Source organism: Podarcis gaigeae (genome assembly GCF_964106915.1).
Source record: "Podarcis gaigeae genome assembly, chromosome: 13".
Lineage (NCBI taxonomy): Eukaryota > Metazoa > Chordata > Lepidosauria > Squamata > Lacertidae > Podarcis > Podarcis gaigeae.
The window spans coordinates 1,204,789-1,231,795 of record NC_139689.1 but is presented as its reverse complement, the minus strand read 5'-3'; the positions used below and the strand labels follow the sequence as shown (position 1 = coordinate 1,231,795).

General features: G+C 49.3%; 1 protein-coding gene and 1 pseudogene across 2 annotated transcripts; both read right to left on the bottom strand.

Moving 5' to 3' along the window:
* Positions 1 to 8,858: 8,858 nt before the first annotated feature.
* LOC310828977 lies at positions 8,859 to 14,863 on the bottom strand (annotated as a pseudogene). Its single transcript, XR_014568588.1, has 4 exons — positions 14,371 to 14,863; positions 13,204 to 13,254; positions 10,741 to 10,932; positions 8,859 to 9,079 (listed from the first exon to the last, which is right to left on the bottom strand). The product of XR_014568588.1 is annotated as an uncharacterized misc_RNA (transcript).
* Positions 14,864 to 17,155: 2,292 nt separating this feature from the next.
* LOC310828926 (uncharacterized protein) lies at positions 17,156 to 26,811 on the bottom strand. The gene is made up of 6 exons (XM_083707004.1): positions 26,647 to 26,811; positions 24,511 to 25,619; positions 21,391 to 21,456; positions 19,627 to 19,790; positions 18,478 to 18,667; positions 17,156 to 17,429 (listed from the first exon to the last, which is right to left on the bottom strand). The coding sequence occupies exons 2-6, from the start codon at positions 25,357 to 25,359 to the stop codon at positions 17,415 to 17,417; spliced, it is 1,284 nt and encodes a 427-aa protein (XP_083563130.1). The 5' UTR covers positions 25,360 to 25,619; positions 26,647 to 26,811; the 3' UTR covers positions 17,156 to 17,414.
* Between the last annotated feature and the right edge of the window lie 196 nt (positions 26,812 to 27,007).

Here is a 27,007-nt window from a genome sequence, read left to right as displayed (position 1 = left end):
ATGCACCCCTTTTTGCTTTTGTCTGACAAAATCAAACTGCATTCCCAACTTTGAGCTATGTGGAGTTAAAAGGGACAACCCAGTTATCGGGCTGTCAGTGTGCAAAAGAGAACTGTCAAACTGCTGATACTGTTATTGGAGCTTAACTGATACATAGACTGAGACACTAACGTCTAAACATTGTTGCTGGGACCTTTCTTGACACCTTGTGGCTTTTCTTCAAGAAAAAGAAAGCCTGTGGAAACTTCCTTTTGTGCTCTGGAACTACTAAAGACTTAACATAGGGAATATAAGAACTTCAATGGCGGACAAGAGCTCTCTCCTTCCTTGAAACTTTGAAATACCCCCACCTAGAGGATTGTGGAGACATAGAGGCCTGGGAACTGTACTTTATTGTGATTCTCTGTGGTTAAATTGTTTACACTCTGGACTTTGTCTAACTTATGAAACAAAAGAAAATTTGACCTTGAACAGAGGCAGGTGTGGAATGAGTGGCACAGGGAGAACAAGAGCAGCTAAAGCTAAAGAAAAAGAAAAGAAACCAGGGCAACTTGTTCAAACAACCCTATCTCATCAACGAAGATCATCCGTCCCAACTGTGCTGACAGCACAGGAGGTGGAAATTGAAGAGCCTGCTGCAGAGCCTGCTGCAGAAGATATGGCAACTGGAGGATCTGAAATAGTCCTGAAACAAATCTTGGAACAACTTGGAATTTTAAACCAAAAAGTGGACAATCAATCATCAAAAATTGACCAAGCTACATCCTCTATTACTAAATTATCCGAGCAAGTTTCTCATCATACTCAGGCAATTGAAAAATTGCAAGGGGCAACGACTGAAAATTATAAACTTGCTGTGGAAGCTAGTCAAAAAGCAGAACAGGCGAACAAAAAGGTTGATGAGATTAGGGGGGAAGTAAGTCCTCTGAAAAGACAGGTAGGGGAACAACAAGCCTACCTGTCATTGGTTGAATTGAAAAGTAAGGAAAATAATCTCAGATTAAGGGCTATCCCAGAACTGGAGGAAGGGAATCTACAGGGATTTTTAACACTTTTGTTCTCCAAATTCTGGGGGATAGAGGAAGATAAGGACTTTAAAATTGTGACTGCCTTTAGACTGGGAAAATTGATAAAGAAGGACAAGTCCAGAGACTGTTTGGTTATTTTGAGATCGAGAGAGGAAAGAGACAAGATACTAGGCCTACATTTCAAAAAATCTTTGGAGATAGAAGGTAAAAAGGCTGAAATTTACAGAGATATACCTAAACACTTATACAGATTTGACCAAACTGGTGAGATACAACACAATCCCTTACAGGTGGGAGTTTCCGCAAGGACTATCATTTACCTACAAAGGAAGGAAAGTAAGAATCAAAACACCGGAGGACCAACAGAAGTTCCTACACGACCACGAGGAGGACCTCCAGAAAGGAGCTGCAGCTTCTTGGCCTCCACCACCACCGGGACCATCTCCAAAGCCTACACCGCCTGGATCTGGACCAACATTACCACCTCCGGGATCGGAGGGAAACCTAGACACCCCATTGTAGACCCACCAATTAGACCAGGATGTCGCTGCAGCTTCTTAGTTGGAATATAAATGGCGGAAATTCTCCGGAAAAAAGAAGAAAAGTATTTCATATCTTGAAAAAAGAACAATTGGACATTATTTGCCTGCAAGAAACGCATGTGACAAGGCTCCACAGAAAAGTGCTAATTAATAAAAGACTAGGCCAAGAATTCATCTCTTCGGACAAAGTGAAGAAAAGAGGAGTGGTGATATATGCAAAGGAGAGCCTGTCACCAAAATTCTTATTTAAAGATGAACATGGCAGAATTTTGGCGATTGAAATTCAGACACAAGGAGAAAAATTTTTGATATTAGGAATATACGCCCCAAATGAAGGAAAATCGGAATTTTTCAGGAAGCTGCATGAGATTATGCTGGACTACCTAGACTACAACAACATCATCATGATGGGTGATATGAATGGGGTTGTGTCTGTAAATATGGATAAGTCGCAAAGTGCCAACATAACGAAAGATGGCAGACTACCTAAAACTTTTTTTGAAATGACTGACAATGTGGACTTAATTGACATATGGAGGGTTAAGAACCCCCTAGGAAAAGAAGGGACTTTCTTTTCTGAAGCTCATCTGACATGGACACGAATCGACCAAATATGGATAACTAGAGGACTGGCACCTAAGACTAGAAAGGTGGAAATCTGCCCAAAAACCTGCTCTGACCATAATGCTTTGAAAATGGAACTCAGACTAAATACAACCGGATCCTTCAGATGGAAAATGAATGACACCCTACTAAGGGATGAGAAGATTGTTAAGAAGGCCCAAAAAACTTTAAAGGACTATTTCGAGATAAATTTAAATACTACTGTGGAAAAAAGAATAATCTGGGACGCAAGTAAAGCAGTTATGAGAGGGTTTCTAATACAACAAAACACGATCAAGAAAAAGCTCTGGAATGAAAAGAAGGAGAAGATATTGGAAAAAATAAGAGATGGAGAAAAAAAACTAAGATCCAGGCCCAAGTCGAAGGAAGTGCTGAGAGAAGTGAAATTTTTCCAAGCACAATATTTGAAATTGATAAATCAAGAGGTGGAATGGAGAATTAAACAAATGAAACAAAGATCTTTTGAATCAGCAAATAAGTGTGGGAAACTGCTAGCATGGCAGTTGAAAAAGAGACAAAAACTTAATACAGTTACAAATCTAGAGATTGAAGGGAGAATGGTACAGAAACCCGAGGAAATTAGAAAGTGCTTCCAGAGATACTTCAAAGAGCTTTATTCACAAGGGCCACAGAAAGATTCGGAGGTGGACCAATTTCTTAAAACCAACGGATTACAGAAAATACCTCAGGAAATGAGAACAACCCTGAATAGTAATATCACACAGCAAGAAATTGAAAGCGCCATTCAGAACCTCCAATTAGGCAAATCTCCAGGCCCCGATGGACTTACCTCCAAATACTATAAGGTTCTGAAGGACTATTTGATACAACCTTTGTTGGAGGTTTGTAACCAGATTATGGAGGGGAGGAAGGCACCGGAAACGTGGAAAGAAGCCTTCATCACACTGATACCTAAACTAGAAACTGAAAAGACCCAGCTTAAGAACTACCGCCCCATCTCACTCCTAAATGTGGATTACAAAATTTTTGCAGACATTTTGGCAAGTAGGTTTAAAAAAGTGCTTAATGAAGTGATCCATAAGGACCAGGCTGGCTTTCTCCCTGGTAGGCATTTGTTTGGCAACACAAGAAACATTATTGATATTTTGGAGCTTTTACAAACAAAGCTTAACACTAGAGCGGTGCTAATCTTTATTGATGCGGAGAAAGCCTTTGACAATATTTCCTGGATGTTTATGAAGAAAAATTTGGAAGGGATGGGAGTGGGGCGGGGGTTTGAAAATGGAATAGAAGCAATATATTCAGAACAAAAAGCGAAATTGATAGTAAACAATGTGGTGACAGAGGAGTTTAAAATTGAAAAAGGGACACGGCAGGGTGCCCCCATCCCCCCTATTGTTTATTTCAGTTCTGGAGGTGCTATTGAACATGATTAGAAAGGACCGGTTGGTACAGATAATTGAGGTCGGAGTGAAACAATACAAATTGAAAGCATTTGCAGATGACCTGGTATTAACATTGCAGGAGCCTGTCTCTAGTACTAAAAGAGTGTTAGAATTAATTTCGGACTTTGGTCGGGTGGCGGGATTTAAGTTGAACAAGCAAAAAACTAAGGTTCTAGCAAAAAAATTGACAATTACAGAAACAGATGAGTTCGTGAAAGAAACAGAATTAAATGTGGTTAAAAAAGTAAAATACCTAGGGGTGTATCAGACCTCCAAAAATTTGAATTTGTTTAAAGACAACTACGAGAAATGTTGGTCAGAAATCAAAAGAGATTTGGAAACGTGGTCAAGATTGAAACTTTCCTTGTTGGGCCGAATAGCAGCTATAAAGATGAATGTATTGCCAAAAATGTTATTTTTGTTTCAGACCCTACAGATCGTGGACAAGGTGGAATGCTTTGGAAGGTGGCAGAAGGATATCTCTAAGTTTGTTTGGCAGGGCAAAAAGCCCCGAATAAAGTTTAAGATATTAACTGATGCGAAAGAAAGAGGGGGATTTGCCCTGCCAGACTTGAGGTTATATTATGAATCCGCAGCCTTCTGCTGGTTGAAAGATTGGATCTTACTGGAAAACACTGATCTGGAAGGGTTTGACAGTGCTTTTGGGTGGCATGCATATTTGTGGTATGACAAGGTTAAAGTGCACAAATTGTTTAAAAACCACATTGTCAGGAGAGCAATTTTAATGGTCTGGACAAAATATAAAGACTTATTGGAGAGTAAGACTCCGAGGTGGCTCTCACCGGTGGAGGCCAAGGCACGTAAGAGACCTAATATGGAAGCCAATTGGCCTAAATATGAGGAAATTATTGAAAAGATTGGAGACAATTGGAGGTTGCAGAGCTTGGAAAAACTAAAAAACAAGGTGCGAGATTGGTTGCATTATGCACAAATTCAAGAGGTCTTTAAAGTAGACAAGAAGGTTGGATTCCAGGTGGAAAAATCGAAACTAGAGACAGAACTGTTAGAACCAAAAAGTAAACTACTTTCGAGAATGTATAACCTGCTGCTTAAATGGAATACTCAGGATGAGACAGTCAAATCCGCCATGATAAAGTGGGCGCAGGATTTGGGGCATAACATTATGTTTGAAGACTGGGAAAGGTTATGGAACACCGGAATGAAATTTACGGCATGTAGTGCCTTGAAGGAAAACATTATGAAAATGATATACCGGTGGTACATGACCCCAGTCAAGCTTGCTAAGATATATCACCTGTCTGATAATAAATGCTGGAAATGTAAAGAGGCGGAAGGGACATTCTTTCACCTCTGGTGGACCTGCCCGAAAGTGAAGGCCTTTTGGGAAATGATTCATAATGAACTAAAAAAGGTACTTAGATTTACCTTACCCAAGAAACCAGAGGCCTTCCTCCTGGGCATGGTGGACCAGAGAGTGCTTAAGAAGGACAGAACTTTTTTTATGTACGCTACTACAGCAGTAAGGATCCTGATTGCAAAACATTGGAAGACACAAGATTTACCCACACTGGAGGAATGGCACACGCAGTTGATGGACTACATGGAACTGGCCGAAATGACTGGCAGAATCCGAGACTTGGGAGAAGAAACAATCGAGGAGGACTGGAAAAAATTTAAAGACTATTTGGAAAAACATTATAAGTTGTATGAATGCTAAAAAACGCACCTTTTAGGAAATTCTAGCTTCAGTAATGTTAAATTAAAGAAATGGAAATTAAGGTACAAGAAGTCAGAGATAGAATAATGAAACAACTTTATTGTGTTAAAATGAAAACGTACATGATTTGGGTCATAATATATTTGAAATTGGGTAACATGATAAAATGGAAGATACAATAAGTATTGAAACAAGTTAACAAATTGCAGATGTTATGTATCACAGAGAATGCAGGGTTGGGAGGACGCGGGGAAGTCCAGTAGATTTGGAAAAAAGAATAAGAAAATTTGTAACTTTCTTTTTCTACTTTTATAATATGCTCTTTATTCTTTTTTCTGTATTTCATAAAACTAATAAAAAATATTATAAAAAAAAAAACAGAGTCAGAACGGTTTCAGAGAGAGACAGAACTAACTGTGGTTAAAAAAGTAAAGTACCTAGGGGTAAACATAACAGCAAAAAATCTGAGTCTTTTTAAGGATAACTATGAAAAATGCTGGTCCGAAATTAAGAGAGACTTAGACAGTTGGACAAAATTGAAACTTTCTTTTTTAGGCCGAATTGCTGCTATTAAGATGAATGTATTGCCAAAAATGTTGTTTTTGTTTCAAACACTACAGATTGTGGACAAGATGGAGTGCTTCTGGAAATGGCAGAGAGACATCTCTAAGTTTGTCTGGCAGGGCAAAAAGCCCAGAATTAAGTTTAAGATATTAACTGACGCGAAAGAAAGAGGGGGCTTTGCCCTGCCAGACCTAAAGCTATACTATGAGGCCGCAGCTTTCTGCTGGCTAAAAGACTGGCTACTTCTGGAGGACACTGACGTTCTGGATCTGGAAGGTTTTAACAATGCTTTTGGTTGGCATGCATACTTGTGGTATGACAAGGTTAAGATCAATAAGGCCTTTAAGAACCATATTGTCAGAAAAGCAGTGTTTAATGTCTGGACAAAATATAAAGACTTATTGGAAAATAAAACTCCAAGGTGGCTTTCACCACTGGAAGCTAAGGCCCGAAAAAGACCCAATATGGAGGCCAAATGGCCAAAATATTGGGAAATATTAGAAAAAGATGGAGACAATTGGAAATTGCAGAGTTTGGAGAAAATGAAGGATAAAGTGCGAGACTGGTTACACTACGCTCAGATTAATGAAGTTTTTAAAAATGACAAAAAGTTAGGGTTCCAGGTGGAGAAATCGAAATTGGAAACAGAACTGTTAGAACCTAAGACTAAGGTACTTTCAAGAATGTATAACTTGCTGTTAAAATGGAATACACAAGATGAAATGGTTAAATCGGCTATGATAAAGTGGGCACAGGACATTGGGCATAATATCATGTTTGAGGACTGGGAAAGGTTGTGGACCAACGGGCTGAACTTCACTGCATGTAATGCTTTGAAGGAAAATGTAATGAAAATGATATATAGATGGTACATGACCCCAGTTAAACTTGCCAAAATATACCATTTGTCTGATAACAAATGTTGGAAATGTAAAGAAAATGATGGAACATTCTTTCACCTCTGGTGGACTTGCCCTAGAGTGAAGGCCTTCTGGGAAATGATATATAATGAGCTGAAAAAGGTATTTAAGTATACCTTTACTAAGAAACCAGAGGCCTTCCTTTTGGGTATTGTCGGCCAGAAGGTGTTAAAGAAGGACCGAACATTTTTTATGTATGCAACAACGGCAGCAAGGATACTCATCGCTAAGCACTGGAAAACTCAAGATCTACCCACCCTGGAAGAGTGGCAGATGCAACTGATAGACTATATGGAATTAGCCGAGATGACCGGCAGAATCCGAGACCTGGGAGAAGAGAAGGTTGAAGAAGATTGGAAGAAATTTAAGATTTATTTAAAAAAGCACTGTAATTTGGTTGAATGTTAAGATGGAGGCTAGATCATAAATAATTGACCACCACTAAATTAGATGCAATTAGGATGATAAGTGAGATTGAGGAAAAATCATAAACCTTTAGGAGAATTATTAGATTATATTCTAAATGAATGGGACATAAGAATGTAAACAAGATGATAAATTGTGGGCAAGAATTGACAATGATGCAAGTGGGAGCGGGAGACGTGAGGGAGTCCAAAGAAGTTAAGAAATTATGTTATGATATATGTTATATTGTTCATTATATCTGCATTTATGTTTACAAATTTTAATAAATATATATATATTTTTAAAAAAGTTTGTATGCAAATGAAGGATCGAAAGTGACGTTCAGTGATTGGATAGTTTGTATGCAAATGAAGGATCGAAAGTGACGTTCAGTGATTGGATGGATACTGTAGATAGTTATGCTAATGAAGGATCGAAAGTGACGTTCAGTGATTGGATAGTTTGTATGCAAATGAAGGATCGAAAAGTGACGTTCAGTGATGGGATAGTTTTAGAAAATGGCAACAGTTACATTGTTCTGGAGCTCTATATAAGCAGGCTGACTGAGGCCTTCAGTTCTGTTCTGTTCCAGCTTACAAATAAAGAGCTGCTTTGGAAGAATCGCTGTGTCGTCTGATATGTTCACCCCCAACTTAACAGATTCAGCACGGACTGGAACAAAGGACAATGATCAGCTCTTCCCTCTGGGGGCAGGAAGCTGCAAACTCCCCTGGAAAGTACTCATGGGGAGGGGGAAAGGGGGAACCAGCCAGGTGACAGGACACTCAGGTTACCACCACCACCCCTCCCTCAACCCCTCCTTTCTGTGATGTATGCATGAAGTTTATAGGGGTGGGCTTGATCTACAGAGTGGGAATTTCAAAAGTCTTTATAAGGCCTTGCACACCATTTTTTCTGGGTCCTTCCTCTCTCCTGCAAGTGAGGGGAGCACTCTGTTGCAACAGATCAATAAGGGCCAAGCCCACAGGCTGCTGTTTTGCTCCAAGTTATCCTGGTTGGTGTCTTTGTTTTTGTCCAAGGGAGCCCTCGGATTTTCCCGGTAACAATGCTCAGAGGAAATCTGATTGTTTCTTATGAACACTGTAAAGGGTTCTTTTGTTAATAAAACAGCCTGGACGAGTGGGTGGCGATATGCACTTCCTCCCAGAGTCTTGCTGGTCAAGCCTCGTGTGTATTTTATTAATCAGAGTCCAATCCTTCCTTGCTTTTGGGAAGCAACATGTTCTCTCTTCCATGGGGTAGCCCTTGAGATATTTGAAGGTGGCTCTCTGATCTCCTCTCAGTCTCTCCTCTTTTCCAGGCTAAATATCCCCAACTCCTTCAACCGTTCCTCATCAGGCTTGGCTTCCAGACCCTTGATCATCTCAGTCACCCTCCCATTCCAGCTTGTCAATCTCCTTAAACCGTGCCGTCCAGACCAGATTCTAGTTGGGGTCTGGCGTGAACCAGCCTGTAACCCCCCCCCCCTGAAAAACACACCTGTGCCATGGCTGCCTGCCTGGGTAGTTCCTGGAGTGGAGGGCATTGCTGAGCTGCCTTGGCCCCCTCCCTCCCCCAGAGGGCAAGAGAAGGAGGAAATTATGCAACAGCAGCTTTAATAGCAAAAAATGTACACCCCTAAAGAAAGACCCCCCCCACCCCAAGGGCTGTCAAGGGCCCTGCCAGGTGCCACACCCCCCACGCGGCCGCACGGCGTCGAAGATGAAGAGGCCCAGGAGGACGCAGAGGGCAAAGAGCAGCGCCACGGCCAGGACCACGTAGATGGCGGTGGTGATGGCGAAGGCAAAGAGGAAGACGGTGCGCTGGCAGAAGGCGGGGTGGCCGGCCGGGTCGTAGTTGGGGGGGTAGATGGTGTAGACCCACACGTTGCCTGTTGGGAGAACGGGAGGCAGGGTTAAAGTGGGGGGGGGGGCAGGCGCAGACAGGCACCCGGCTCAAGGGCACAGGCCTCCATGCAAATCCCAGAATTGTAGAGGGACACCCGAGGGACATCTAGACCAACCCCCCCGGAGATTTTGTTGGGGGCCAAACAAGGGACTTGGGCGGGGAGGAGTAGGGGTCCCGCCTCTGACCTGCAGCTCTTCCCCAGATGCTTTTCTGCAGTGCTGCCCCCCCCCCCAGCCCAGGAATCTGCAAGCACGTTGGCACCAAGACGATGCCCCTTGCGCCCCTTTCAGGCAGGGAAGTACCTGCCTGCCTGCCCATCCGAGGCAAACCCACTGAAGACCCCTGTTTTGAATGGTTCATGGAGTCAGAGGGGGCACCCAGAGGCCATCCAGCCCAACCCTCCAGGATGCAGGAATCGCAGTTTAGGCATCCCAGCCGATCTCTGCTTAGAAACCTCCAGGGTAGGAGCAATGGAAAGCCTTGGGCTCCCTTTTATGGGTGAAATAAAAAAAATTAAGGTGTTTTATATATGTAATAAATGTTCATAAATGTACCAAGCAAACACGTACATAAATATATAAACCACATGTCTGAAGCAGCACAGGAAAACAGGCCTGGAACAATTTTGACCCCCAAACTGACCAAACGATTTCTCTGCAAGGTCAACGGAAAATGGAAAAGCCTCCCCATTGTCTTTTCCTTCACAAATCCTGCCTTAAGGGCACATTTTAAGATATGAATAGGGTGAGCCTGTGACCTGGCTCAGGAACTAAGTATTTGTCATGACAAAAGACTGGCCAGGCTCCCCAGGCAATCCAGTCAAGTGCGCATTAACAGGTAATCTGCCAGACATAAACAACACACCCAGATTTCTGTTGTAGACCACCTTTTATGTGATGTAGGTGTGATGTTTCTGGGGGTGGTCTTGGACTCCAGGGTGGGCAATTTAAAATGTCTATATGAGGGTGGGCACACCTTTGTTCGGGGTCCTCCTCCTCTCTCCTGCATGAGAGGGGAGCACCCCGTTGCAACAGTTCAATATAGATCAGACTAGCTGCTTTCCTTCTCCATATTCTCTGCTTGGCCTCTGTTCTTTTATCCAACCGAAGGAGAACCTGCAAAGGACTCTCTAAGGGCTCTTATGTCCCCCATAAGGGCAGATTTTCGTTTATTACAGCGGAAAAAGAGGGCCTTTCCCTGCCTCTCCCCCTCGAACCCTAGAGATTTTGTTGGGGGGTGAACAAGGGGTGTGGAGGAGTCCCATCACTGACCTGCATCTCCTGCCTGCCCATCCGAGGCAAACTCACAATTCATTTGTGGGAGTTTCATTGAACCCCCTTCTGAACCCCAGTTCTGAAGACCCCTGTTTTGAATGGTTCGTGGGAGTCATAAGGGGCACCCAAAGGCCATCCATCCCAACCCTCCAGGACGCGGGAATCGCAGCTTAGGCATCCCGGCAGACCCCTGCTTAGTGATGCAAAGCCCCGGGCTCCCTTTTATGGGGAAAGGGAAGGTTTCCGCCCGGAGCGGTGCCAGGCCAGGCCAGCCCCCACACACCACCTTCAATTTCCACTTCATAAACACCCCCTTCTGCCGGGCAGCAGGTGCCAGGTATGTGGGGAAGAGGCAGGTGGGGAGACTCACCTGCCAGGAACCAGATGCAGAGGAAGAGGCAGCAGGCGGCCCGGAAGCGCTGTGCCCAGGGGTTGGGCCGGTCTGTGCCATCTCCGCAGGGCAGGCAGCTGAGCAGCAGCAGGAGGAGGACAACTGCACTCAGGACAATCAGGTAGATGGGGATGAGAGGCTGCTGGGGACACTGGCCCAGGTAGACTGCTCCTGCAGGTGGAGGCACAGATGGAGAGGCTCAACACCCAGGAACCCCAGACTCTCCCCCTATGGGACCTCCTCTCCTGGTCTGCCCCGCAGAGGACCTTAAGGTCCATGAAGAACCATAGTTTAGAGGGCCCTAAGGAAGTCAGACTGTCCTCCACCAGGGCCAGGGCCTTCTCAGTGGTGACTCCGACCTGGTGGAATGCTCTGTCCCAGGAGACAAGATTTAACCTCCTTCTGTCGGGCCTGTAAGACAGAGCTATTCCGCCTGGCCTCTAATTTGAATTCAGCCTGATCTTTTATTTCCCTTCCCTTCCCTCACCCGCTCTGAGACCCCACAGCTAATTCTCCCCTGGTCTCCTCGCTGGTCCAAATAGGACCAATTCAGCCAGCTGGCCTTGGAGATTATCTAATGCCTATTTTCCCTAAATTGATTTTTTTTGAATTTTATTGTTATTCATGTTTTTATACTGTATTTTGTGCTGCTTTTATAATGAAGTGTTTTAAATTTGTTTGTTAGCCGCCCTGAGCCCAGTTTTTGAACCGGGAAAGGCGGGGTATAAATAAATAAATAAATAATAATAATAATAATAATAATTATTCCTCCTGGCCGCAGATGCGGACCCCCCCACTGCCACTGCTGTTTCCCAGTGCTCAAAGTTAGGAGACCCCCCCCCCCAGTGCAAGGAATCACAGCTGCTGACTGCCCTTCGGGTGCAGCCCATTGCCAGGGTGGGGAGCCAGGAGGCGGCGCCCTGCCCCAAACAGCAGCCCCAAGAGGCAGTGTGGCTTAGTGGTTGGAGCACCTGACTAGGACCTGGGAGAGACCAGGGTTCAAATCTCTCTGCTCAACCACATAGCTCGCTTTGCGTGACATTCGGGGTAGTGGTCGCAGGGTGGTTGTGGGGATTAAAAGAGGAGGGTAGAGAACCTCGTATCCCGTCTTGAGCATAAATAAAGCAAATACAATCCTATTATGGCAGCAGCAGCAGGAGGAAGACTCGCACCCGGCTCCAGGATGTTTGCCAAATAATCAGAGTTGGGGGAGAGCTATGCAGGCCACATGCAAAACCCCAACCAACTAGCTGAACAGCCACCGATCAGGGATTTTTTCAGTTGGGATTCCTTTATTTCAGGGGGTTGGACTAGATGACCGCATGGGCTCCCTCCCTAGTCTGGCCACAAACCAGGCCTCAAGCCCAGGACAGCGAGCGTTTCTGGATGAGCCTCTTAACAACACAGGCTGCTGCCCAGAGCTTCCCTGATCTGTGCTGGAACTGCGTGCGAAACACTTCCCTCGCTTTGAGCTCAAGGTTTTTCTGCTCTTATCGCTTTCAAGGTTGCATTTCCTTATCGCATTTCCTTCGGTTGCATCTGTACTTGCAGTTCTGAGCTGTCACAGATTGCAAGATAGCTGCTGATTTCCTGATGAATTAGTTGCCGCTCATCTGCGGCAGGGGAAGGTATGTGCATGTTGCGGAAAAAGAATACGAACTGTAGGAAAAAACCCAGCATTAAACACTGGTAGAAATATCTCTACACCTGTGCATAAAATCTGTTTAAACAGATAATGACAATAAAAACAGCACAGCACCAGCCCTTTCTGTAAAAGCAGCCTGTTCCCCATACAAGGAAATCTCCAAGCCTGGCTTCTCCAGGGAGAGAGTGGCCAAATCGTGGAACTGCAGAACTGGAAGGGAACCCAGGGGTCATCTAGCCCAACCCGCGTCTGCAGTGCAGGAATCCTTTGCCCAAGGGAGGACTCAAACCCACGACCCCAAGACTGTGAGCAAAGAGGTATAAACACTTTGTGCTGCTGCAAATTCCCTTGCCCTGCAGTGCTCTTTTGCTGAATCGGATCGGGTTAATATCGCCTTCTTTTAGTGGGTCGTGCAAGCAGCTATTCTCAATAATGCTTTTGTGCGCATGGTTTGGGGATGTTGGGGTGAGTTTCTAAAACTAAGGGGAGGCAAGGACTAAAAAACAAACAAACCTGGGGAATCTCTGGTCTGGTCAGTAGCAATGCATTAGCAGGTTAATCCAGGTTAATGCATTTTAATGTTGTATTTTAATTTTGTTTTTTAAGCTGTGCTTCAATCAATTGCTTTTATATCTGGTGTTAGCCGCCCTGAGCCTGGTCTTGCCTGGGGAGGGTGGGGTATAAATAAAATGTATTATTATTTATTATTATTAATCCACAGGTGCAGAGACAGACAGGCAGACAGAGATCGAGTTTCTGCGCAAGGAAAGCATTGCACATTATTTTTCCGGACTCACCTACAACGATCCCGGCAATGATCGGGGCAGCGAACAGGATCTTCACCAGAACTGAAAGGAAGAAAAAAAATCTGAAATAAGAGATTTAATGACGGATTGGTTGCAGTATCGCCAGGTAAACGATGTCTTTAGCAGCTAATCAAAGTTTGGGTTCTCTTTTGTTGGGGGCTTCCATCTTGTTCCACCTGGTGGCAGGTGGGAGTTGTGATAGGAATTCTGAGGTCTTAGATATATGTTAAATGTCCATAAGTGTACCAACCAAGCACATGCATAGATCAGCACAGGAAGACCGACCTGGAACCATTTTGATTCCCAAACTGAGCAAATGTTTTCTCTGCAAGGTCAAAGTGGGAAACCTCCCCATTGTCTCTTTCCTCACAAATCCTCTCTTAAGGGTATGTCTGTGTATGAATAGCGTGAGCCTGTGACCTGGCGCAGGAACTAAGTATTTATCATTACAAAAGACTGGCCAGGCTCCCCAGGGTATCCAATCAAGTGAGCGTTAACAGGTAACCTGGCAGACAGGAGGTAAACAAGGCACTCAGATTTCTGCTGTAGACTGTCCTTTCTGTGATGTAGGTATGATGTTTCTGGGGGTGGTCTTGATCTTCAGGGTGGCAATTTCAAAAGTCTATATAAGGCCTTGCACACCATTGTTCTGGGTTCCTCCTCCCTCCTGCGTGTGAGGGGAGCACCCTCTTGCAACAGATCAATAAAGATCAGGCTTACTAGCTGCTTTGCTTCTCAATATTCTCTGGTTGGCCTCTGTTATCTTCTACTACCAATAGAGAACCTACGTAAGGACTCTATATGGGCTCTTGGATACCCCATAAGGGGAAAAGGGCAGATTTTTGTTTACAACAGTATGGGGCTTCCATCTTGTTCCACCTGGTGGCAGGTGGGAGTCCTGTCTCGAGGGTCTTCAATCAAGACCAAGCCGACTGGCTGCTGTTTGGCTCTGGTATTCCTGGCTGGCGTCCTTGTTTTTTTGTCCAAGGGAGCCCTCCGATTTCTCCGTTCACAGCGGGGAGCAGGGTCCAGGGAGAAGGACCTCGCATGATGGTCACTGCTCACAGACGCATCACAGGGGGTGGTCTGGATGACCGCTGGGGGGCCCTTCCAACTCGACAATTGGCAAATTTGGGAAGGGAAGAGGCAGCGACTCACCCATCAGGACGGAGTGGAGCGTGGACTCCTCTGTGGCTGTCAAGAGGGCCGAACGGCTGCCCTCCAGCAGCGGTGTCTCCTCGGCCATGGTGCCAACGGAAGCTGTGAGCCTAGGAAATAAAACCAAGCAGGTGGAAGGAACAGGAGCATATCCCCCCTCCAAGCTTTAAGTAGCCTTTGCTTCTCTCTTAGGGGCTGCTGGGACCAGGTGTGGCCTGGCCTCACCTGCACCTGGGAAAGAGATGATTGTGCTTTTGCCCTTGCAGGATCAGGCCCAGACACCCTGCCTGCATTCAAGGGAAGGGAGGGCAGGTGAGCCTGGCATTGCCAGGTGCCAGCCCTGGGGCCAAATGCGCACCCCACCTTGGAGTGGGGCTCATGGGTGCTGGGGGGGCAGGCACACTTTGCGCCAAAGCACTTCATATCCGCAGACAGTGGGGCTTGGTCAGGGATGAGGCAGGTGCACTCTGCACATGCCCAGATGGCACCTAGTCTTCCTAATGCATCCTAGGCATGCACAACACAGATCCCAGGCCCTTGTTCCAGGCCATAATAATAATAATAATAATAATAATAATAATAATAATTTATTATTTATACACTACCCTTCTGGCTGGGTTTCCCCAGCCGCTCTGGGAGACTTCCAACAGAACACTAAAATACAATAATCTATTAAACATTAAAAGCTTCCCTAAACAGGGCTGCCTTCAGATGTCTTCTAAAAGTCTGGTAGGTCTTGTTCTCGTTGACATCTGGTGGGAGGGCGTTCCACAGGGCGGGCGCCACCACCAAGAAGGCCCTGTGCCTGCTTCCCTGTAACCTCACTTCTCCCAGGGAGGGAACTGCCAGAAGGCCCTCGGTGCTGGATCTCAGTGTCCAGGTGGAACGATGGGGGTGGAGACGCTCCTTCAGGTCTACTGGGCCTTTAAGGCCATTTAGGGCTTTCAAGATCAGCACCAACACTTTGAATTGTGCTCGGAAACGTACTGGGAGTCAATGTAGGTCTTTCAGGACTGGTGTTATGTGGTCCCGGCGGCCAGTCCCAGTCACCAGTCCAGCTGCCATATTCTGGATTAGTTGTAGTTTCCGGGTCACCTTCAAAGGGAGCCCCAAGCTGGAGATAACTAGAGCATGCACCACTCTGGCCAGACACACAGCGGGCAGGCAGGGAGGGTCTCATCCTGCGTCCCAGATGGAGCTGGTAGAAAACAGCCCTGGAGACAGATTTGACCTGTGCCTCCATGGACAGCTGTGAGTCCAGAATGACTCCCAGGCTTCACACCTGGTCCTTGAGGGGCACAGTGACCCCATTCAGGACCAGAGAGTCCTCCACTTCTGTCTTGTCAGGATTCAACCTCAATCTGTTAGCCGCCATCCATCCTCCAACCGCCTCCAAGCACTCACACAAGACCTTCACCGCCTTCACTGGTTCTGATTTGAAAGAGAGGTAGAGCTGGGTATCATCCGCATATTGATGGACACCCAGCCCAAACCCCCCTGGTGATCTCTCCCAGCGGCTGCATGTAGATGTTGAAAAGCAGGGGGGAGAGGACAGGCTTCAACGGAATGATACTCTTGGCATGCTCAGAGGAACTCCCGCCGTAATTATCCCTTCCTCAGTTGTGGCCGAGGCCTGCTGTTGTGCCCCCCACGCCCCACCCAAGACCCCCTCCCTGGGCCCTGCTGGCACCCTGAGCTCAGCACCCAAGCTCTGCGGTGGGATTCAGGAAATCCTGTCTCTTTTCCTGCCCCAGTGCAAACTGGAGGAAGGAGCAAGCGGGGGAAGGATGGGGCAGGAAATCTGGGGGTAATTAATTTGTATTATTTTCTTTACATATTCGTTTCTTACATTTCATCAACACACACCCATGACTCCCCTCCCTTCAGTTTGGTATCCCATATTCCATCCATTCGCCTATTTCATCTTTTCATTTCCTATCCTCTACATTGCAGGAGTTCCTTCAGTCCTGCGGGTGCCTTTAGTTTTATACAACTACCCTTTAAGCATACAGTAAATTTACTCCAATTTCCTTGGAATCTCCGATCGTCCTGATCCCGAATTCTTCCAGTCGGTTTGGCTAACTCTGCGTATTCAGTCATTTTCGCCTGCCGCTCCAAACTTCTTTCAATTTCCAATTTTGGGCTGACAAAGTCCTTGTAGCAGCTGGGGCGTAAATCATCTTTTATATTAATCTCCTTTCCTATCGAGCTGAGTAAAAGAGCCTCCAGCTTTTTGGGGAAGGTATATTTTAATATTTCTTAAGTTCATTATAGACCAGGGCGCTTTTCTGGGGTCGGGGTGAGTGCGCTGGGTGTTCAAAAAATGGGGCACCCACCCTATAGCCCTCTGTTTTCAAGATAGGGGGCCACCCACGGCCCTGCCCAGCCACCCTAGACCCCAAAGCATGCCCGGCTCACCTGCCAAAGCCCCCCAAGCCCACACTGCAGAGTTAGGGTTGCCCCCAGGGCCGAGGGAAGGGGGTCTGCCCCTCTCTCTCTTTTACCTGCGTCCGGGGAAACTGTGCACAAAGGACTTCGCAGCCTAGGGACCCCGATTTTGTGGGGAAACCTCACCCTTCATCTGCCGCCCGCAAGGACCAGCTGACTCTCCCCACTTCCTGCCTGGCCGTGGGGTGGGCGTTGGGTGGGGCGGGGGACCCTGGTGACGGAGAGACCCCATGACTTCTTCCTGCCCACGCTGGCCCAGCCCAGCCCCTCTTATCATCAACCTTTGCTTGGGCCCTATCTCAGAGCAGATGGAAAGAAGCCGGTGACGCAAGAGGACTCGGAGGCGGAAGAAAACGGTTTATTGTGGCTGCTCTGATTCGGAAGGCAGAGAGAGAGAGAGAGAGAGGGAGAGAGACGGAGGGCAAAGGTGCTCCTCTCGCTTCGACGCAGAAGCACCGGACTGCAGTGAAAGAATCACAGAATTGTCATGTTGGGACTCCCGGGGGTCATCCAGCCCAACCCGCTGCAATGCAGGAATCTCAACTAAATATAAATCACGGGACAGTAGAGGGGGAGGTCGGGAAGCCAGCGAGGGATCAGTGGTAGGTTTCCTGGAAAGACAAAAACAAGGCAGAGCGTGAATGTGGGGCAGAGGAAGGGGCTTTCTGTGGGGAGTGGGGAAGACCCCAGGCTTCCCTTGCCAATGCTGGCTTTGCAAACTGGGCCCAGTCCAGATCAGCGGCACCGTCCCTTTGAAGGACCACAGGGGCACCCCTCTCTGGCTGGCCAAGGGGGGCCAAGGCACAGCTATGGATCCGGTGGAGTTGGCGGGGACCCCAAAGGTCATCTAGCCCAACCCGCTGAAAGGCAGGAATTGCACACTCCCCGCCCCGCCCTCACTTTAAGCTCTCCATCTCGTCACTGGGACACATTGGTTAGGGCAGCAGCAGCAGCAGGAGTTGGAAGCAAGTAGGGCACCCAGGAAGCCCCCAGAAAAGAGGGGGTCTGCCCCAGACGTGCCCCATTGCTGCCTCCTCCTCCAGAGAAAGGGGGGCTGCAGGAGCTCCTCCTGCGTCTCCCCCCCGTCCGCCTTCCTGCAAGGCCTCTGCTCACAGGGAGCCGCAATCCCACTGAGTAAATAATAATAATAATAATAATATACCGTATTTTTCCATGTGTAACACGCCCCCATGTATAAGACGCTCCCTATTTTGGGGGACTCCAAATAGAGAAAACAGGGGGAAGATTGTATCCATCCGTAAGACGACCCACAATTTTGAAGGTAATTTTTAAATAAAAAAAAAACCCTGGTCTTACACACGGAAAAGTACGGTAATTGTTTTATTATTAGCTGGATATTAATTAACTAACTTTGCATACCACCCTTCACCCGTAGATCTCAGGGCAGCTGACGACATAAAGACACAAGCACAAAATACCAGAAAGAAGAACAAGAACAGACCGATAACTACCCCCTCCATAACGGGGGGGTTGGGCTAGAGGACCTTTGGGTTCCCCTCCAGCTCGACAGTTCTGTGGTTCCAGGAGCTCAGTGGGGCTTCCTCCGCAGGGCTGCTTGCGACTGGTCTTCCCCCACCCCCCAGGTTGGGCTAGTGAGGCAGCTGCCTTTGGTGGGGGGGGGGGCTGCAGCGAACCCACCTTTTCTTCCTCGTTGCAGGTTCCGCAGACGCAGCCAAAGAGACCGTTGAGGATCTGGAGGGCGCAGAGGCAGAACTCCACCAGGCCGGAGGCCAGGATGATGGAGAAGAGGATGACGTTGAAGCGGGTGACGCCGGGGGGGTCCCGGCAGACGTCCCACAAGCTCGTGTCAAAGAGGTAGTTTTTCTCGCTGGAAGAGAACGGGGCAGAGAAGAGATGGGCGGTCTCGTCACGCTCACAACTGTCTTCCTCACACAAGCCCTGGGCCCCTTTCTTCACCCTGAATGAGGGCAGTGAGGGCCCCCAAACTGGATGGTGAGAAAGATTCAGGGAGGAGGAGAGGGCTATGAAGGGCTGCTAGGGGGTTAAGCTTCTGGAAACCGCAGGAGGGGAAGAGTTGGTCTTGTGTTCGAATCCTGATTGCGGATCACCTGCGAGAACAAACGGGATGCTGGACCAGGTGGAACCTAGACTTAGGATGGGAGAAAACAAGGAGGGCCATGGCAGGGCCCCACCCTGGGATAAAGGGACCCCTGACCATGAGGTCCAGTCGTGGCCGACTCTGGGGTTGCGGCGCTCATCTCGCTTTACTGGCCGAGGGAGCCGGCGTACAGCTTCCGGGTCACGTGGCCAGCAGGACTAAGCCGCATGGAAACGCCGTTTACCTTCCCACCTGAGCGGTACCTATTTATCTACTTGCACTTTGACGTGCTTTCGAACTGCTAGGTCGGCAGGAGCAGGGACCAAGCAACGGGAGCTCGGCCCGTCACGGGGATTCGAACTGCCGACCTTCTGATCGGCAAGTCCTAGGCTCTGTGGTTTAACCCACAGCGCCACCCGTGTCCCTGGGTTAGGAAGAGACAAAAAGAGCTTTAAGTCAGCAAAGCTGATCTTGAAGGGGCAGCCTCTCTTTGCCTCCAGCGACGCTGTACATAAATCAAATACCAACAAAAAAATGGCTTTGTGCCTCCAGAGCTCTTTCCTTCAAAGGGAGCCTGGTTTGCACAGCCCCTGGAACTCCCTGCCACTTGAGACGCCTGGCGCGAGTAATGTCTCCTTTAAATTAATGTCTCTGAAGGGTCTCCCATGTGCCAAAACTGGAGCTAGCTGAAGCCGCTCCCCGCAACACCCTCCAGACCCCTGGCTCACCTGAAATCCTCCAAGCTGCTCTCAAAGGGGCGGCCCCACTCCAGCGTCCCGTTGGCCAGGGGGTACTGACACATGGGCCCGTGAACAAGGCCCAGACAGGAGGTGGCGACGGCGTAGACGCCTCCCAAGGCCCCCACAGCTGCGAAGATGATCGAAAGGCACATCTGGGGAGGAAATGTGGGGCGGGGGTTAGTGGGCAGCCCCAGGGAAACAAGAGCCCTGAAGGGGGGACTTGGTTCTGGGTGGAGCACCAGTTCCCCCTGATATTTAATGATAATCATGATAATCAAATAATTCTATTTATATCCCGCCCTCCCCAGCCAAAGCCAGGCTCAGAGCGGCCAACAACAATAAAAGCAACACAGTTCACATAAAACCACAATCCAGCAATTGAAATGCATTCTAAAATCAATTCATTTAAAATCAATTCAAAATCAAATTGATGGCAACCATTGGGCTAGAGTTCTGTGAGGATTACCAAAGGAGGGGGTCAGACTGTGCCCTGGCCAAAGGCCTGGCGGAACAGCTCCGTCTTGCAGGCCCTGCGGAAAGATGTCAAGTCCCGCAGGGCCCTAGTCTCTTGGGACAGAGCGTTCCACCAGATCGGGGCCACGGCCGAAAAGGCACTGGCGCTGGTTGAGGCCAGCCTAACCTCCCTATGGCCCAGGACCTCCAAGATGTTTTTATTTGAGGACAGTAAGGTCCTACGTGGGACACACCAGGAGAGACGGTCCTGTAGGTACGAGGGTCCTAGGCCGTATAGGGCTAATATTGTTATGAGTTTCACCCCCTAAATTCCTGGTTCCAGTCGGGGCTAGGATTTAACCCGTGCTTGGAGTCTTACTCGAGTGTCAGTCCTGAGATTTAGCAAGTGTTCCCAGCATGTTCGCACTCCTGTCTCAGGAAATGCTCTACGGGGAGCTGGTTTCTGGTACCAAGCCCCTTGGGCAGACCAACTCTGCACTACAAAGCTGTCTGCAAACGTGACGTGAAGACAGGCAACATCAACCCCGCCGTGTGGGAATCCCTTGCAGGAGATCTTGGTGCCTGGAGATGAGCAGCCAAGTCCATAGCAATGAACGGAGAAGAAATGACCGCCATAGTGTCAGGTGTGACTCATTCCCAAAAGGAAACACGGACGGAAGCGCCTGGAATCTCACGCCGCTTGGAGATTGGGGTGGCATGCAGTAATATATACCGTATTTTTCGCCCTATAGGACGCACCGTCCCATAAGGCGCACCTAGTTTTTTTTGGGGGGGGGAAATAAAGGGGAAAAAATTATTTTCCCCCCCCAGGCGCGGGGCTGGGGAGGCCCAAGCTTCCCCCGACCCCAGCCCCCAAACAGGTGGCTCTCTGCAAGTCGTGGGAGCGCTCCCGCTGCACACTGACCCCTCTCGCTCTCCAGGCTTCAGCGAAAGCCTGCATTCGCCCCATAGGATGCACACACATTTCCCCTTCATTTTTGGAGGGGGAAAAGTGCGTCCTATAGGGCGGAAAATACGGTATATATGGGGAGGGGGCTTTGAAATAACAGCATGGGAGCGCAGAATGGAGAGGGTGCCGAGGTGATAACGGAGAAAGGGGATGTTTCACGGCACTGCAGGGGGCCTAGACGAGGATGACCCGTGCGTTTCTTCCCGCTCTACAGTTTTATGAGCCTTTGCCTGGGAGTTTGTGGCACTTTGCCCGCCCCTGCTCCACGCTGGCATGTGCAAACAAACAAGGGGGTGGGGAAAAGCAGAGGTTTCTGCCCCACATCTCACCCCGCAGCGGTTCCCACAGCAGCCTTTGCGCCCGGTGGCCTGGATGTGGACAGCTGGAACCATCACCTGGGGAGGAGAGAAGACCCATCAGCTCAAGAAACGTGATCATAATGTCGCCCCCCCCCCGAAACACACAGATAACGCCCCCCCCCCGGTCTCCTGCTTTCTCATAACCACGACATCCTCCCCCCCCCATTCTGAACCCACAGGCCAGCTGTTGGCACTGGGTGTGAACAAGGCAGCCAGCCTGGCATTCAGATCCCATTTCTGCAGGAGACAAATCACACTCTCTCCCTTAGTCCTCACCCACCCGCCACAAGGGGAATTCTTAATCTGTATGGCAAGTGGCCTGCTCTTCAGGGTTGGCGCGCAGCTGATTAAGAACTGTTTCCCAGCTTTACTCTACTTATCACACACACACACAGAGAGTCATGAGGTGGTCGCAAAACCCACTAAAGGCAATTCTCCACCGAGATGTGGTAGCCGCGATCCCTGCCTTGCCCGGGGTTGGACTGGATGACCCTTGGGTCCCTCACGCCACGATTCTCAAAACCTCTCAAGGCAGCTTGCGAGCAAAATGAAAACACCTCAGGAGGCGAAAATGCCCAGGGTCCTTCCCTTAAGGGCTGTTCATCCTTCTAGGGTCCCAGAGAGAGTTGAAGAGGGGCAAGGAGGAGAGAAAGAGCCGGGTTTCGGCACAGCCCCCCCCCCAATATCCTCTGCCAGATTATTCCTTCTGTTGCAAAGACCTTACAGGATTCCTAATAGCGGCTCCCTCTTGCCGTGGCTGCTTACCATGATGCCCCCTCCGATGATCCCGCCGAGGTAGAGGATTTCGGGGGTCAGGTACTCTCCCCAGTGGTGGACATACTGGGTCTTCCAGTCCGGGAAGGCAAGGACAATGTTGCAGACAATGCACAGAAGAGCGAAAGGCCAGAGGGCAGCCCCCAGCACGCGGGAACAGGCCCCCGTGCACATGGCAACGCCGAAATGGGGCTCTGCGGGGCAAGAGGCAGCCTTATACGCCCGGGGGGTGGCACCTGGCAGACTCGAGAGGAGGAAGTGGGGAAAGTCTTTGGACTTTCTCAGCGCAATTGGCTCGTAAATGCCACCTTTGTCCCCTCGGATGCTGTCCAGCAAGTGGGGTGAGCAGATAGTGGCGCTGGGGGCAAGGGGTTTCTGGCGTGGGCAGAGCCCTCTCCTCCAAAGCATGAGTCAGAGAGGCATAGAGGAGCAAGGGACCTCCAGGGGTCATCCAGTCCAACCCCCTGCAAGTGCAGGAGTCGCAGCTGATGCAATGGCCACCCGACCGCTGCTTAAAAGGAAGTAGAAGCTGCCCCCTTCCGAGGTCGCAGAATGATAGAACCGCATTTCTCTCCTAAAATCTACACCCCGCATTACTGCAAAAAAAGAGAAAGACCTCTCACAGCGGTTTCACAAAAGGATAAAACGACCAAGAAACATTTTCAAGGCTTTAACGTACCCGAAGTTAAAAGACTGAACACTTTCTAAGCATCTGGGACGGCTTGTCTAAACAAGGAAGTTTTTAGAGAAAGAGAACAGGGAAGGTTCCTGCTTGATATCATTTGTATCAACAGGCAGGGAGTTCCAGAGTTCCCCCAACCGAAGCCGTCAATCTTGCATGTAAACTGGTCCCAAGTTGTTAAGGGCTTTGTGTACTAATAGTATTGCCTTGAACTTGGGCCAGTAGCAAACTGTTAGCCAGTTCAGATTTCTGGCACAGGTGTTGTGCACTGACAAGGCCTCCGTCCCGTCAGCAATCGTGCTGCAGCATCCTGCACCAATGGCAGCTTCCAGCTCAAGAGTAAGGGAAGCCCCACAGTGAGTGCATTGCGGTAGCCCAGCCTTGACGTAACGAACGGATGAATCATTGCAGAGTTGGGAAAACCTCTGAGGGCTATCAAGCGTGGGATATACAGCTGTCAGTCAAGTCCAACTTTCTGAGAGGACTAACTGCCTCTGTGTGGCAGGCAGTTTTGTCGGTTGCTGCAAGGAGCGTTAACTGGTAACCTTCTCATGACTCACGACTATCTAGGATATAGTTTATCTGTTATGTCACCTAAGCCTGCCTTCAGGAACAACTCTGTAAAACCTGATTGAATCTGATAATAAAGCATTTAATGTTAATACGATTCAGATTCATGTGCGCTTTCTTTAAGAGGGACAGAAAGGGATTATCAACTAGGAAGGTATTGATAGGGCTCAAACGAGTTAGTTGTCGCTGCATAAACTCAAACAGGGGACCGTTTAAACTCTGCTAAATTATATAAACGTTCCCACATGTAGTACAACCTCCTGCAACACAGGGATCCTGCGCCCTCCCCACCACCTCCAGACCACTAAGGGGATAAAAACAGGAAGCAAAGGAACAACAGCCAGAAAAGGCTCGAGCAAGCTAGCCAAGGTGCATCTGGCAAGGGAGCGTAAAAAAAAAAGTCCATCAGGGTTGCTAAACAGAGGGAGGAGGGTCTTCTGTGGCCACTGTCAAGGTGTTTCTGGGCGCAATTAGTACAAGGGTTAGGTAAAGGGACCCCTGACCGTTAGGTCCAGTCGTGACCGACTCTGGGGTTGCGGCGCTCATCTCGCTTTACTGGCCGAGGGAGCCGACATTTGTCTGCAGACAGTTTTTCCGCATCATGTGGCCAGCAGGACTAAGCTGTTTCTACCAAAACCAGAGCAGCGCACAGAAATGCCGTTTACCATCCCGCCAGAGATTTATCTACTTGCACTTTGACGTGCTTTCGAACTGCTAGGTTGGCAGGAGCAGGGACCGAGCAACAGGAGCTCACCCCATTGCGGGGATTTGAACCGCCGACCTTCTGATGGCAAGTCCTAGGCTCTGTGGTTTAACCCACAGCGCCACCCACGTCCCTTAGTACAAGGGTTAAAAGCCCAGAATTAATTGGAATTCAGGTACTTGAAAATATTTATTTATTTCATAGAATTGTAGAATTGGAAGGAACTCCCAGGAAACCTAACGCAGGAATCTCAGCTAAAGCATCCATGGCAGATGGGGCCGCCCAACCTCTGCTTAACACCCCCCAATGAAGGAGAAAGTTCCACCCCCCCCCCAAGTTTCCACTGTCAAAATGTTCTCACCGTCAGAAAATTCTTCCTGATGTTGAGTCGGAATGTCCTTTCTTGGAGCTTGAAGCCATTGGTTTGACTCCTGCCCTCTGGAGTGGCAGAAAAGAAGCTGGCACCATCTTCCATGGGGCAGCCCCTGAGATATTTGAAGTTGCCTCTCATATCCCCTCTCCTCTTTCGCAGGCTAAACTTCCCCAGCTCCCTCAACCGCGCCTCACAAGGCTTAGTTTCCAAACCCTTCATCCTCTTGGTCACCATTTTTGTCAGGGGATGCAGAGCAGCTCTGCAGCTCTTGGCTGGGGCCCTGGAGTCCACCCAGACCCTCCCCTCGAGACCCAACTCCTTCCCTGAAGACTTGGAAGGGTCCCCCGTGCCCTGGCACGATGAGGTCCGCCATGCCCAGGGCACGGGCCCTGCTCCCTGCCTGCCGTGCAGGGTCCTCGCTAAGCGGCTCCCAATCTCCTTCATCTCCCTCGCGCTCAAAAAGGTCTCCAGCCACAAGGACGTCCCCCAGGGAAGTGCCGCGGACCAGTAGGCTGACGTCGTTCCCCGTGTGGCCCGGGGTGGGCAGCACCTCCAGGTGCCCCTTGTGGAGTGGGTAGGGGAGACCCCGGCGCAGATCCGTGGGGAGGTAACGTCCATCAGGCCGGCTGACGTCCGTGCCCACGACCAGCAGGGCCTCGGGAAAGAGGTTGAGGTTGCCCACGTGGTCCGAGTGGCCGTGGGTGCAGACCACGTGGCGGACGTCTCGAGGGGAAACACCCTGCTCGGCCAGCCCCGCCAGCAGCCGCTCACGGCCCCAGGGACCCCCTGTGTCCACCAGGGTGAGGTGGGGACCCAAGACCAGGGAGACGGTCCCATCCGCTCGGGTGCTGCCGTCGCAAAGCTCCTCTGAAAAGCCCTCCTGGAGGACCAGCACCGAGTAGGGCGAGCCGGGGATCAGCCGTGAGGGGAAGGGGGCTGTCCGTGGCTTCGAAGAGGTGGAGGCCGGAGAGCAGAGAGCCATGGAGAGGGAGATCCGGAGGGGAAAGGGTCCGGGGGGGTCCTTTCTTTCTGCCTGGCGGAGGGGCAGCTTGAGGGCAAAACTCCCAGCGGGTCCTGGCAAAGCAGATCCTGAAGACCTTTAACACACAGGATAAGGAAGAGTTAGACGGGTGCCCCCAAAGTTCACCTAACCCAGGGGCAGCAACCTTTTTCAGCCGTGGGCCGGTCCACCGTCCCTCAGACCTTGTGGGGGGGCGGACTATATTTTTGGGGGGTGGGAAGGAATGAATTCCTATGCCCCACAAATAACCCAGAGATGCATTTTAAATAAAAGCACACATTCTACTCAGGTAAAAACACGCTGATTCCCGGACTGTCCGCAGGCCGGATTTAGAAGGCAGTTGGGCCGGATCCGGCCCCCGGGCCTTAGGTTGCCTACCCCTGATCTAGCCCAACTTCCTGTGACACAGAGATCCTTGACCAGGGGCTGGGGCTCTGTTTGCCAACCTGGCAGAGATTTCTGAGGCTGCCTTTTGACAGGAAGACAGGAAAATAATAATAATAATAATAATAATTTTTTATTTGTATCCTGCCCTCCCCAGATGGGGCCGGGCTCAGAGTGGCTAACATCATAAAGACAATACAATATGCATAAAAACAGACATCAATTAATTAAAATACACTACCGTTGCTAGTGGCCACCAAGCCCCCAGAGAAATGAGGACACAGCACCATCCATGGTAACATCAGGGGTGAAATGATGCCAGTGGAAAGGAGTGGACAACGGACCAGGCACATGCAGGGGTGGCCTCCCTGCGGCCTCCACTGAAGCCAAAACCCATCAGGCTCATCCAGGAGGATCAGGCAGAGGAGTAGAAGGTAGGCTGGGGCTGGCAAGAGGAGACACCGCAATGGCCCTTTCCTCCCTTGACTTTGGGGGGCAGGAAAGGTGCCCTGAGAGGCACATGCCGGGAATCTGGGGTGGGGAGAGGGTGGGGCTGTGGAGTTCACCTCCTTCCCTGGCAATGTGAGAACGGGGCCTTCTCTGTGGTGGCTCCCCGTCTCTTCCGCCAGGCCCTGGCTGACCTCCTGGTTTTTTATACCGTAAACCACCCTGGAGAGGGGCAGGGGGATTTCAGAAATAAATAATTTATTTATTCATACCTGTCAAACCACCTTTACCAAAGAAAAACAAAACCGAGAACCGCTAGGAAAAAAACCGAAAATAATTGGGAAAGCAATTAACTCGTAAGCCAACAGTGACCGAAGCAAATACACCTGGAGACTGTTTTCTATTTCCCACTTCGTGACGTCACGTCCGCCGCACGCGCCGGAAGTACGCGCGCTCACGCAGGCGCCGCTCTAGCACCTCCTCTTCCTCTGTGCTCTCGCCGCAGCGACTTCCTCCGCCAATCCCGAGAGGAGGAGGAGGAGGAGGAGTGCGCATGCGCGTGTGGATAAAAAAAACAAAACACCCCCACCAACCAGGAAAGAAAGAAAGCTCCGCCCACCTCCTCCTCGCCCT

Bases quoted from the DNA above. Each gene is read 5' to 3' on its own strand.
- LOC310828926 (XM_083707004.1), bottom strand. From the start codon at position 25,359: ATGGGACCGTCTCCCTGGTCTTGGGTCCCCACCTCACCCTGGTGGACA. The intron at 21,457-24,510 runs GTGAGAACATTT...TCTCCTCCCCAG, and splicing joins TCAGGAAGAATTTTCTGACG to GTGATGGTTCCAGCTGTCCA. The intron at 19,791-21,390 runs GTGAGATGTGGG...TTTCCTCCCCAG, and splicing joins GCTGTGGGAACCGCTGCGGG to ATGTGCCTTTCGATCATCTT.